At 33.3% G+C, this 13,168-nt stretch overlaps 1 protein-coding gene across 1 annotated transcript; it reads right to left on the bottom strand.

Annotated features, from left to right (window-relative positions):
- Positions 1 to 355: 355 nt before the first annotated feature.
- Positions 356 to 12,612, bottom strand: LOC110109475 (thiamine pyrophosphokinase 3). Its single transcript, XM_020840553.2, has 6 exons — positions 12,362 to 12,612; positions 12,161 to 12,257; positions 10,504 to 10,576; positions 4,178 to 4,279; positions 1,264 to 1,513; positions 356 to 705 (listed from the first exon to the last, which is right to left on the bottom strand). The coding sequence occupies exons 1-6, from the start codon at positions 12,498 to 12,500 to the stop codon at positions 584 to 586; spliced, it is 783 nt and encodes a 260-aa protein (XP_020696212.1). The 5' UTR covers positions 12,501 to 12,612; the 3' UTR covers positions 356 to 583.
- Between the last annotated feature and the right edge of the window lie 556 nt (positions 12,613 to 13,168).

Here is a 13,168-nt window from a genome sequence, read left to right as displayed (position 1 = left end):
TGATAAAAAATAAAAAAGATTATGCCTACAAATAAAAAATTTAGAAAAAAATATTAAACAATTTATTTTTGAATAAAAAATGAGTTCACAGGTTAACCCCAAGGCCGAATCCACCCCATTTATTAGACAGAAGCAGGTTGGAGGTCAGGTCAGGTCAACTTTTAGGAACTACTTTCTTGTTTAAAGATCACTCTGATCATACTCATTGTTGTCAACCATTACTAGTCACAACCATAGCCTGACAACCATCGCCCACCACCACTGATGTCCTCCATGACTAACTTGCATAATACTTAATAAAAATAAAAACAACAATTGTTTAGAATACTAACTTGTTTTTATTTCATATTAAATATAAACCAAACAAAAATAAAAAATATCAATAAAAAAAGAAATACATAACGGCACCTAAGCTTTATAAGGCCAACAAACTGACAGATGGATTGAATAACAAAAAAATAATAATAATACAACAAGATAATGTGAAGAGCAATAATACGAGGTATAATCTTGCCGATAAATTTGGAAAAAAAGTATATAAAATGAAAGAAAATTTCAAATGTGTTGGTGAATAAAGAGTTCATTAGCTTGATTTCCGGATGCTGATTGTCCACAAGAGATCTGTATCAGAATGAACTGTAACTTTCTTCTCTCGCACAATATTGGATGTACTCACCAATCCACCAAAATGCATACCCGTTTCAGCTGGAAACAAACAATTATTTGAAATGACAGTTAATACATGACAAGAACTTAGCCAGCAGTGGAGTAAGTTATGAAGGTTAGACACATTATTTTTGTTTGTCCGTGTTGGATCTTGTTGGATTTAGGGTTTATCCATAAGCTATACCCGATTATATTATAACAATTCAAACTCTTAACTATCGAGATATTGTCTGTTTTGGCTTAAGAGCCTCTCAGTTTTATAATATTGGTGCAACTTCCCAGTAGGTCACCCATCTCAGAATTGCTCCGAGATGAGCGCACTTAACTGCGGAATTTCTTAATTAAATTTCAACCATTACACTAAAATGTGTCTTGATCTTTAAGAGTTTAGCTTCTTTTACTTAAGGGGTTTCATATTCTCCCCCACTTAAGTACTGACGTTCTTATTAGCATATTTATCCCAGAATCATCCACCAGAAAGATAGGATTGTAGAGGTTGTCCTGATACTAATAGGTATTTAACAGATGAGAACTGAAGAATCAAGTGAGAAAGCTCGCGAGTATGAAGAGCAAGTGAAAAATTCTAATAATACTCACAAAGATCCCATTGGAGACCAGTGGTGGTAGTACTAGCTGATGATGTACCAACAGGAATCAGACCACAATGTGGGCCTTCTACAGATGACTCGATGTAGATCTCATGACGATGTGTTTTTGGAAGAAGATAAATTAAGCAATCATCTGACAGGAGAATGATGCGCATGTTTGAAAAGTAATAAAGCACATTGATGTTGCCAATTTCATGATCAAATCTTCCACCAAGCGCGCCGACAACAAGAATATGTAGCTGGAATTTGTAGTATATCAGTTCACCAGAGTAATTCTTAGCAAATCATCTAACAAGAAATAACAAAGAAGCTAGAAATATCAACAAAGCAGTGCTTCCAAAGCCCACATGATGAAAGCTACGGTAACATGTATGTTAGGTCCATGGTAAAACAAAGGATATGAATAGCATACTCTTAAGGTTTCATTTAAGATAGTTTTTTTTTTTTCTTCTTAAAGCAACTTTTTAGTAGAAAAAAGTTAATTTTTGTAATAAAAACTATTTTAAAAAGCAATAAGAAAGCCGTCCCAAACAAATATGGCTTTCCTATTGCTTCTTAAAGCAGCTTTCTAGTACAAAATTTTTAATTTTTTACTAAGAAGCTGCTTTAAGAAGCAGAAAGAAAGCCGTCCCAAACGAAGCCTAAATGATAGTTAATAATGGGCATTTAAGATTACATGTAATCTAGCACCTATGTTTCTGCAAAAGCTAGCATAAAGGTTTGGTTCATCAGCGGGATAAACCGAAGGAAACATGTTACATTAATTTAAAGTTTATTAATTGTAGCAAGGAATGCTCCGAATCAATCCTCAGGTTTAGCAGTTTGGCTAAGTTGAACTAAATGAGCTTTCTCCAAGGAAAGCTTCATTGGGACGAATGTTCAAGTTGAAGCACTTCTACAAACCTCATAGGTCTAACAATTTTTTCACTCCACATAAATTTGTCTTAGACGTTGTATCCCTAATGCTCAATTTAAGGATTGGAATAATTTTGTTATTATTTCTTTTTAATAAAATCTTAATTAGTGCAAGAACATCAAATAATTAGAGAAGAGTCATTTCATAACACTATTATCGACTAAAGAGGAACTAGGGAATGTGTTAATTATAAGATAAGCAAAAACAGGAGCCACATGAGTTTACAAGAGAAGGCAATAGAACATGAAAATTCATGTCAGTATCAAAGAATCAATTGTGTTTTATATTAGAAATATCTATGAAGGCTTTTTTTAATGTTAAAATAATTAATAGAAAAGTATGTAATGCAATAAAAGGAGCTTCATATAGTTTATAGATTATGAGAAGACATATGATTGAATATCACAATGGTTGACTTGTTATACATTTAAAAGAAAAGAAAAATCAAAGGCATATTGAAATTATCAAAAATACATAAGGAGTAATACTACTTGAAGTGTGAATTACAACAACAACATCAAGCCTTTGTCCCACTACATGGGGTCGGCTACATGAAACTTTTTTCGTCATTGTGTCATGCTAAAAGTCAAATTCTCATTTAAATCTAATAAGGAAATATCATTTCTAATATTTTCTAACCAAATCTTTTTAGGTTTACCTCTACATTTCTTAACATAAATCAAATCTAATACCTCAACTTTCCTAACCGGGTCATCGGAAGGCCTCCGTTTAATGTGACCAAACCATCTAAGAAGACTCTCTCTAATCTTATCTTCCACTGAAGTTACTCCAACCTTTTCACGTATATGCTCATTTCGTATCCTATCTCTAAGGGTAAAGCCACTCATCCACCTAAACATCCTCATCTCTGCAACACTTAACTTATATTATGCTTCTCTTTTAATGGCCAACATTAAGCACCATAAAGCATTGCAGGTCTCACCACCATCTTATAGAATTTTCACTTAAGTTTGAGGGGGACTTTTCTATCGCACAACAAGCCCGGTGCATTCCTTCACTTCAATCATCCAACTTGAATTCTGCTGATAATATTCCCATCTATTTCACCATCACTCTGAACAATAGATCCAAGATATTTAAAACATGTACTCTTATTAATGACTTGATCGCCCAAACTCACAATCCTCTCACTGGGTCTATTGCTACTAAAATACACTCTATATATTCAATTTTAGATCTACTTAAGCGAAAACCTTTAGACTCTATGGTTGAATTTGAAGTGTGCATTGACCAAAGAAATTTCAATCACAATAAGATTATATCAATGATCAATATTAAGTTTTTCTAACAGGATATTTAAATAAGAGTTCAAATTGAGAAGATTTGATTATGTTATTTGATTTTCAATAAATGGGAGCTCTTCTATAGTAGAAAAAATAAAATAATAGTGAAATTTTTTGAAGGATAATGGACTTAAGATTAACATAGCTGATTAAATACATGATATTCAATTTTGGTGAATGCAAATTTGATGACAACAACCAATACTACCTAAGAAAAATTATACATATATAAATGTGTTTTAAGTATCTTATATTAATTTATAAAAATTAGGTATCAAGAGGCATACAGAAGTTTTAAGGTTGAAAGATGAGTAGTTAAAATGGAAAAATATCTCATTACGACACTGTTAGGAAATAAAGAATATTATAATTATTTTCTATGCTATTCTCTATGCTAGAAAATAGCATAAAGAAATAAAAATAAATTTTAGAATATTATAATTAAGCCTACAAAATAAAGAGGTCATCAATTGCTAAAATTGAGTGTTACAGAAATGAGAATGTTAAGATTAATATATGGTACAACAAGAAAGGACACAACAAAAGAGAACAATATAGAGAAACAATGAGTGTAGTAAATATTGAAGATAATGTAGTGAATAATGAACATGGTTTGTTTGGGCATGAATAATGGCATCGTTATGGCATGTAGATAAAATTATTGGGAATGATTAAATGCTTACATTTGATTTCTCCAAGATGGGTGTGTAATCACGAATAAAAGCTACACACTTGTGTAAGTCGGTTGTTTCCTGGTCCTGAGACTCGTCCACTATCTTAACTCCCTGCCAGAGATAAAGAAACACAAAAATATATAATGATTATTATGATACAGTTTGTGTAGTAGTATAAATAGTAAGCAAACATGAAAATCAGCACGCAAATGACGTAATCATAACCTGGATGTGCAGTTTCGAAACAAGGCTCATTTGAAGTTTTCGCTCAAATATTTTAAACAATTTAATTGTTCTACTATTTTGAAGTTATTTCCAGGTCAAAATTTCTAAATGAAAATCATAGCGAGAGATGAAACATCATCTGCCACAGAAATGACCAACCTAATTAGGAAATATATCAGTGCTTTAATAAAAATTAACTCCTAGAAACCAGTTCAGATGGAAAATAGTCATCAAGTTGAAGAAAATAAAGCTTTAATTAGTAATTTGTTGAAATTCATATGAAAGACACCTATTACAGAAGTTAGCTTCACATACAATAATAGCGCTAGTCAATTACAGTAGTACTTGGCAACGGCATGCCAAAAGAAATCTCTCATGGACCTATGAGATGCTTCGTATCCAACATGCCCATTCAGAAATCATTAAAACCAGAGCTATCTGAAATTACTACTTCCAGTTCAGATAAAACAAGGCACCAATGTTGCTAACATTTTTGTTCTTAGAATTTCAAACATCATTCTAGGCTAAGCCCACAATGTGTAAATGCTAGAGCTATGCTAATCATTTTGAAGATGCCTAAAAATATTATATAAATAAATATAAAGATTTAGGTGTAAGAACTATAAATACAAAAAAATTTGTGGTGCGTATGTAAATCCACCTAATTTTTTTAAATTTTTTATAGATGTCATCTAGTGAAGGAGATAAACAAACGAATAAATTTCTTCTCCATTCCATTCACAACTATCACCACCGCACGACCCATACCACACCAGTAATGTGTAGTCTATTAGTCTAAATCTCCCCACTGACTGTATTTACCACTCTATTTCATTCATACTAACTATTTCCACCACAAACCAATGTAGAACCATCTATATACTCTCTCCTTTCCTAAGAGCAATTAAGTTACTCTTCTCCCTCCCCACAATCTCATTATGTTGGACAGCCTAACTATCCTGGCCATTCTTAATATCTCCCAGATAGTCCTTCTGATTACACACTTACCTAGCTTACGCCAGAGAAGTATAAACCTGCAACACAAGCACAAAACAATATATTGAGCCTACTAGTGGCACTTAATTCTTGAATATGATTATTTTTTAATGATTAGTTATAAATTTCTTATTTTATTGATTTAAATTATACATGTTTAACACACTTCAATTATAAACACATAAAATTAGATATGATACATTATTTTGTGAGTTTATGATAATAAATTATGTATTTTTATCAAAAAAAATATTAAATAATTTTTTTTGGTATGGTAGAAGAGCTTTTATTGACTTCCTCAGCATAATAATCAAATTAGATGAAAATTTGAGCAATGTGACTTAATAGTCCCTTGTGACGTGTTAACTAATAATTGTAAATCTAGGTAAATACCTAAGTGGATTAAAGAGGGTGTGTGAGCAATTTTATGCATGAGCCTGAAAATACAAGAAATAGAGAGCAAAGCAAAGATAATTGTACTTCTAACTATAGAGGCATGTAGAGGCATGGGAATCTCCCTCTACAGGCGGCTCAATTCCACATATAGAATATTGGAAGAGAATAATAAGTATAAATTAATAAATGTATTTTTCGATTCCTATATTTTAAAATTTATTTAGTTTTTTACTCAAGTAGATGTTAGTAAGAGATCCTAACATGATGAATATGAACACCTATCAGAGACAATCACATTAATAGTGGGTCAACACTATATCCAAAAGAAGGTAAGTATAAATACTTTGAATTATGAATGTTAATTATTTGATATTTTAGAAATTTTATGAATACTTGTGATGCAGACATCTGACGGTGGACATTAAGCAAAGGAAGAAACGAAGATCGACGGTCAAGATCCCTCTATTTTATCTTAGTTTATTAATTGTATTTTTGAGTTAATTATGCATTTTTCATTTTTACCCTTACTTAAGGATCTTGTCTTATGTAAGTCCAAGGGGCTAAGTTGTCTTTTAGTTTCTTTAAAAGCTTATATATAGAGGCCATTGCTCTTGTATTAGACAATGATGGATTAATAAAAAAATTGTTTCTACACTTTGTTCTTGAGAGCTATGAGAGTTCTTAGGAGAGTGGAAGCCCCTATGTGAGGGCAATCAAATATCCACCAGCTGCAGGATGTGTCTGGGATCGTGGTTGAAGTCCCTATGTGAGGGAAATGAAATATCCTCCAGTCGCAGGATGTGTTCGGGCTCGTGGTTGAAGTCCCTAGGTGAGGGTTCTTCACAAATTTCTTCAGTTCGTCCAGTACTAAATCCAGTTCGTACAGACGAACTGCACTAAAAAAAATCAGCTTTTTGAAGGGTTTTACATCCGGGCTCACGGTTTATCTTCTTTCCCTCTCTCTTTTCTCCCCTTATTCCAACTCTCGGCCACCACCTTCCCCTTCTCTCTACTGCCGGCTCCAATCCCCTCACCACCAACAGCAAATGCCCTTTCATCTTCTCTTGTGACCCTTAATATTCCAACATTAAATGCACTTGAACCCTTGGTATTCCCAAGCATAATTAATGTGGAAATCAATTCGGATTTTCATTTAATTTGTGGGATTTCCAAACCGCCTCTCCATCTTCCCAAGAAACCCTCATTAAGTTTCAATTTTACCCTTCCAAAGCCAAACATTAATTCTCCCACTTATCCATGCACAATTAATTACAATTCAAAGCTTGTAATTAATTGGTCAAACTTCCCTTAATTACTTTTCCATAATCCCTAGCCTACCCACTCCTCTTCCCATGTGCTGCCACTAATTCTCAAGCAATTCTCTAAGCTCCACTTAATTAATTGGTCAAACTTCCCTTAATTATTTTTTCCTAATCCCTAGCCTACCCACTCCTCTTCCCATGTGCTGCCATTAATTCCCAAGAAATTCCCTAATCTCCACTTAATTAATTGATCAAATTTCCCTTAATTACTTTTCCCTAATCCCTAGCCTACCCACTCCTCTTCCCATGTGCTGTCATTAATTCCCAAGCAATTCCCTAAGCTCCACTTAATGTCACCTTGACTACCTTCCCCTTTCCCAAGCTGGCTGACCCCTTCCCCTTCCCTCTTCCACTTTATTTCTTCTCCAAGTGACTACTTTTCTCTCCCATATCAGCCACACTCAAAGGAGAAAACAATGAGCATTCACATTTAAATTTAGCCAACATCAAGGAGAAATCTCATAGAAATTTGAGAGCATTTTGCTAGAGAAACAAGTATATGAAGATAGCATCAAGGAGCCCAACTACGTTATTATTAAGGACTTATCATTCAGTCCTGCATCAACTTGACTTTTATATGACGAGTAAACGTACTTTAGAGATATACAAAACTAGAGCTTTGCAAAAGAGATGTTCAAAAGGATTATCTAGATACTTATATCACGGATTGATATTATAGGAAATTTGACAAAAAGAGAATATATGAATTGGGCTCATAAGTCAAGCTTATGATGCTCAATCCTCCTATACCCCTTATCTTGGATATTTAAGAGATGAGATGCAAGAAATGATGCAGCATTAGGTAGCTATTATGACTGAAGATCTATTAGCTTATATGAATTTAGATATAAGCACGTGTCTATTAGTTTTGTGTGGAATTTGATTGTATCGATCAACTGGGATGTACTGCTGCCTTAGACCTCAATTTCTTTGATTGAGCTCACCGAGGGGTTGCAGGGGATCCCAGATCCCACCCCCCTACTTAGGTTTGGGAACTTTGCACCCAAATTTTTTTTCTATACAACCGTACAACACTATGTGCTTGAGCGTTGCAACGCTGTATAATTTGCTTGGAGATAGACAAAGAGTGAAGTGTTACGGCGCTCCAAACTCCGGTGTTGTGGCACTACATACTGCGACATTGTCAGGTAGACATGAGATATAGAGTTGAGAGCCGCAATGCTCCAAATCTTGCTTTGCAGCACAACAAGACTGACTAAAAGTTTTCTTTCTTGTTTTTCATTAATGGTTGCATCCTTAGTGATTTTTTTATATTTTCTCTTTGTTTATTCGTCAAGAACAATGAAAATGAGAAAAAAGACAAGGAGAGAGCGAGAGAGAAGAGGGATCAGTATTATTACTCCTAAATTTTCATTGTGAATTTCTTGGTGTGGTGTGGCTCTATAACTTTTTTTTTTCGGTTTCAGATTTTTACACGTTGAATCCTGATGTTCTTTTTCCGCTATCCTTTTCTCTTTCTATTTTGTGTTTGCTTGGTGGTTTAATTCCCCAACTGTCAATGTCACAGTACAATTGATGAGTTAGAAGTATGCTACAACAAAAGAAGAAAACAATGTGGAAGAAGAGAGTGAAGGAGAAGAAGGAAGTGAGGGGAGTGAATGAATAAATAAGCAATAATTTATAATAATTCTAATATTGCATTTTGTTTTATGTAAATTTTATTTTCGATTATAATTGTATTATTCTTAAATATGTAGATTTTGTTTTAAAATATAACATATAAAGTGTTTGATGTAATATGTTTAATGGGAAACATGTACATGATTAACACAATAGAAAAGATGTTGCAACAGCAATAACATCAAGCCATTATCCCACTATGCGGGGTCAACTACCTGAATCTTTTTTCTCAATTTTGTCCTATTAAGAGTCAAATTCTCATTTAAATCTAATAAAAAATAAACATTTCTAATATTTTCTAACCAAGCCTTTTAAGGTCTACCTCTACCTTTCTTACCATAGGCTAGATCTAATACATATACTTTCCTAACCAAGTCATCAAAGGTTGACGTTTTATGCGACCAAACCATCTAAGGCCACTCTCTCTACTCTTATTTGACAGTAGAGCTACTGCAACCTTTTAATGTATACACTCATTTCGCATTTTGTCTCTAAGTATAAAACTACTCATCCACTTGAGCATCCTCATATCTACTACACTTAACTAAATTTTATGCTTCTCTTTTAGTGGTCAACATTTTGTGCCATAAATCATTGCAGGTCTCACCACCATTTTATAAAAAATTTTCTTAAATTTGAGGGCTACTTTCTATCACACAACAGGCCCGATTAGACCTGTCAATATTGGACCCGACCCGAAAACCCGACCCGAACCCGACCCGGAATTTTCGGGTTTGGGTTGACCCGAACCCGAGGAGCGGACTAGCGGAGGAGACCTTGCCGGGACGGGAGGAGGCTTCCGCGGGTCGGGTCGGGTTGACCCGAACCCGAAGCGGGTCGGGTTCGGGTCCGGAAAATCGACCCGTTTATAAAAACGGGTCGGGTTGACCCGAACCCGAATATTTTCGGGTCAATTCCGGGTTGACCCAAACCCTACCCGTAACCCGAAATTGACAGGTCTAGGCCCGATGCATTCCCCCACTTCAACCATCCAATTTGAATTCTACAAATAATATCCTCATCTATTTAACCATCTCTTTAAACAATAGATCCGATATATTTAAAATGTACATTAATGACAAAACAAGCTATGCAAATAAAAAAGATGCTGCAAAAAAAATCAACGATTGATTACCAGCGGAAAATTAACTCAATCATTTGATGAAAAAATTGACATCAAGTTACCATTCATATGTTATGGCAGCAAATATTGGTGGATTTCCAACAGCATGCCTATTAGTCATATCCATCGAAAATTCAAAAAATATTTCTTTTTCGATGGATTAAGGGCCGTTGAAAAGTGCTTCCAGTGTTGAACAATTTTATGTAAAAAAAATCCACCATATAATATATTTCTTTTGAATAATGGTTATTTTCTAACAAAAAAATTGTAAGAAGTGGGGCTATTTCTTGTAGTGAATAGTACAAGTGACCAGCCTAAAAAAGATATTCATTAATATGTACGTCAAAGCAATCAATAACTACAACCTAAAGATGTTGATGAACCAAAAAGGTAATATGTTATTGACTGGATAAAATTCTAAAGCTTCTAAGAGCCAAAACAAGCCATGCATTCAAGATTGAAAAATAATCACAGTATTTACAAATCATAACCTTTCTGTATAATGATGAAACAATAAAACAATCTTAACTGAACAATAAAGTAAAACATCTTAAATGAAAGTATTTTGACATTTAGACTACAACAACACAAAAAAAAAAGCAAAACGTTAGTCATCAAATAATATCACTCACCAAATCAGTATAGTAATCCTTCACTTCTGCTCTTATTGAATCCAAGTCACCCTTAATTGCATCTGGCTTGTACCTACCACAAATGAAATAGAAATAAAACAGAGGTTTAAAACATTATATATCATAAAACAATTACAAGAATCATGTCATTATTCAATAACACCGTTAAAATGGACGAAATTGATAATATTGCAAAACTATATTATATGATAGACTCAGAAATGCCATAACTCCAGTAGAAACAAATAGATACAATAATATCATACGACAGCCTCTCCCCCAAATCTCTAGTAAATATATTGTGATTCCAACGATAATGTTCTAATATGATATTTAGCAAGTACGATAGAAACCAAACTTTCTGATACACAATAACTTTAGTACAATCCTTCTAAATAATGACTTATTTCTAGAACAGTAACTCTAATAAAGATAAGATGCTAGAAAAAACATCAGAACAAGAACAAACATCACTGCTCATGACTGGACATCAATTAATCATTAGAGATCAAACATAAACAACACAACATATGAAATAAAAGGAATGAATTTGCAAAAATAAATCTCTTTCTAGTTTGCTTTTTTCTAAGAAAAAGAAGAGCTTTTTTGTAATTTAATGAAGCACTCCTTCAGATTTCATTGGTTTTTATGGATTGAAGAAACATATCTAATTACTGATCAATTATTTCTAATTTTTCAATTCTTCTTCATTATTCACAAAACGCTTAATGCAAGCTCCACAACGCTATCGGGAGTTGGTGCGACATTGAGGCTTCGTTTGGTTTTTTGGTAATTTTGTAAAAGACAGTTTTAAGAAACATTGGTTCAAAAAATGAAGTTTTCTACCGGAGAAACATATATAAAAAACTTTCTCAAAACAGCAGAAAAATGAAACAAATGGAGTTATTGGAAACTTGATTTGATTAACCAAACAGTAAAGAAGAAATGAATTTGTCATTTTAAAATGGAATAAGCACCAAAAACTTCCACTCAAACGAAGCCTGAGCCAACATTCATAAGCCCATTTCAGCGGTAAATTAATGAAAGTTTGTTTAGTCACTATCCATTTTTAAAAAATATTTTGAATTGTCAGTCAAATAAAACTCGGCTTGAGAAAATAAAAAAATAAATAAATCATGGAAATCCAACTAATAATACACGGATTGAGGCAAACCTAGGGAATGCCTAGGTTGAAAGAAAACCAAACATTAATGATTGAATTTATTCCTAATTATTCTTTTTACAAACATAGCAAAACAATATCGTCGTTTACAAAATTTTGAAATTCCCTACTTTTGTCAAAAAATCCCAACCGATAGATTTCTTAAAGAAATTCTCCACAAAAGAAAAAAGAAGGGAATTACTAAGCCCAAGCAAAATTCTACACGGCCACTGTTTTAACTGGGACAATAAATAATGGTTTCATGAAAATTACATCAAGAGCTAGCAAGTTGTGAATATTAAAAACACAATACTCAAGCCAAAGCGTAAGATGACTAATCTCACCAACTCAATTAATGATTAAAATATATGGTGCCATAATTTCTACAACCAACACCTTCCATCCTCCATTAAAAACTCCAAACCACTTGCTTCAAACAAATTTTAAAACGATGAAGACTAATACTAACTAAAAAAAAAAAATTTAAAAACATACTTAAATCGGACTTCCCCTGGATCCTTATCAGGAAACAACTCCGGCATTCCATCGAATACTCTGTTTGCTCCTCCATCCGCGCAGACACGCAGCTTTGCTGCATACAGAACATCCACGATCCAACACCCCAGCAGTTAGCAAATGAAAAGAAGAATGAACAAATACCATAGAAGACCCCCAATGGAAGAAGAAGAGGAATACCGCGCTCCCAGAGAAGAGGGGCGAAGCGAGGGAGTGGCTGGTTAAGAACGACGAGGGCGTACGCAGGCGAGGAGAGAGCGTCGGCAATTTCTACGGATGAGGGGAGGAGAAAGGCGGAAGCGTGGCGCATCGGCTCCATCAAATTGATGTCTTGCTTTGCGCCTTCGAAGATCGTTTTAATTGGTTTCCGCCCTTCGCGCTCCGGCGCTCTTGCACGTGCGCTACTTTAACGCGTCTCCTCAACCTATAAAACCAGCGGGCCGGGAAATTGCAGCACTTCTTCAAATAAAATAAAATAAAAAATTGACAATTTGAAAATAAAATATTGATAATTATCACATGAATGATATACAGGCTTTTTTTTAATTATGATTTTGAATATTTTTTTATTTAAACAACATTTATTGTTGCAAATAAAAAAATTATTTTGAATATATATATATATATATATTATTGTTTTAAAAAATGTTAAATTAAGGAGTCAAATAATTGTGTTATGGTAAAATATATATTATTAAACTTAAAAAAATTAGAAAAAAATATCATTAATAAATTTATTATATTTATTATTTAATACATCAAATAAATTGGAAGTTAGTTCCTTATTGTAAAATTAAACTTGTGGTTCATATTTTTAATTATTTTTAAATTAAAAAATAAGTATATCTTTATTCAAATTATTAAAATATGAGCATAATTGTAAAAATATTCAAAGTAAATGCTAATTTTAAAGTTAATTATATAGTATGAAGATATGAATCTATCAATGAATTTATTAAAAGAACAAATCCATATGATGACCCTTTC

Source organism: Dendrobium catenatum, unplaced genomic scaffold, assembly GCF_001605985.2.
Source record: "Dendrobium catenatum unplaced genomic scaffold, ASM160598v2 fragScaff_scaffold_1644, whole genome shotgun sequence".
Taxonomy (NCBI): domain Eukaryota; kingdom Viridiplantae; phylum Streptophyta; class Magnoliopsida; order Asparagales; family Orchidaceae; genus Dendrobium; species Dendrobium catenatum.
This window is presented reverse-complemented; position numbering and strand designations above follow the sequence as displayed.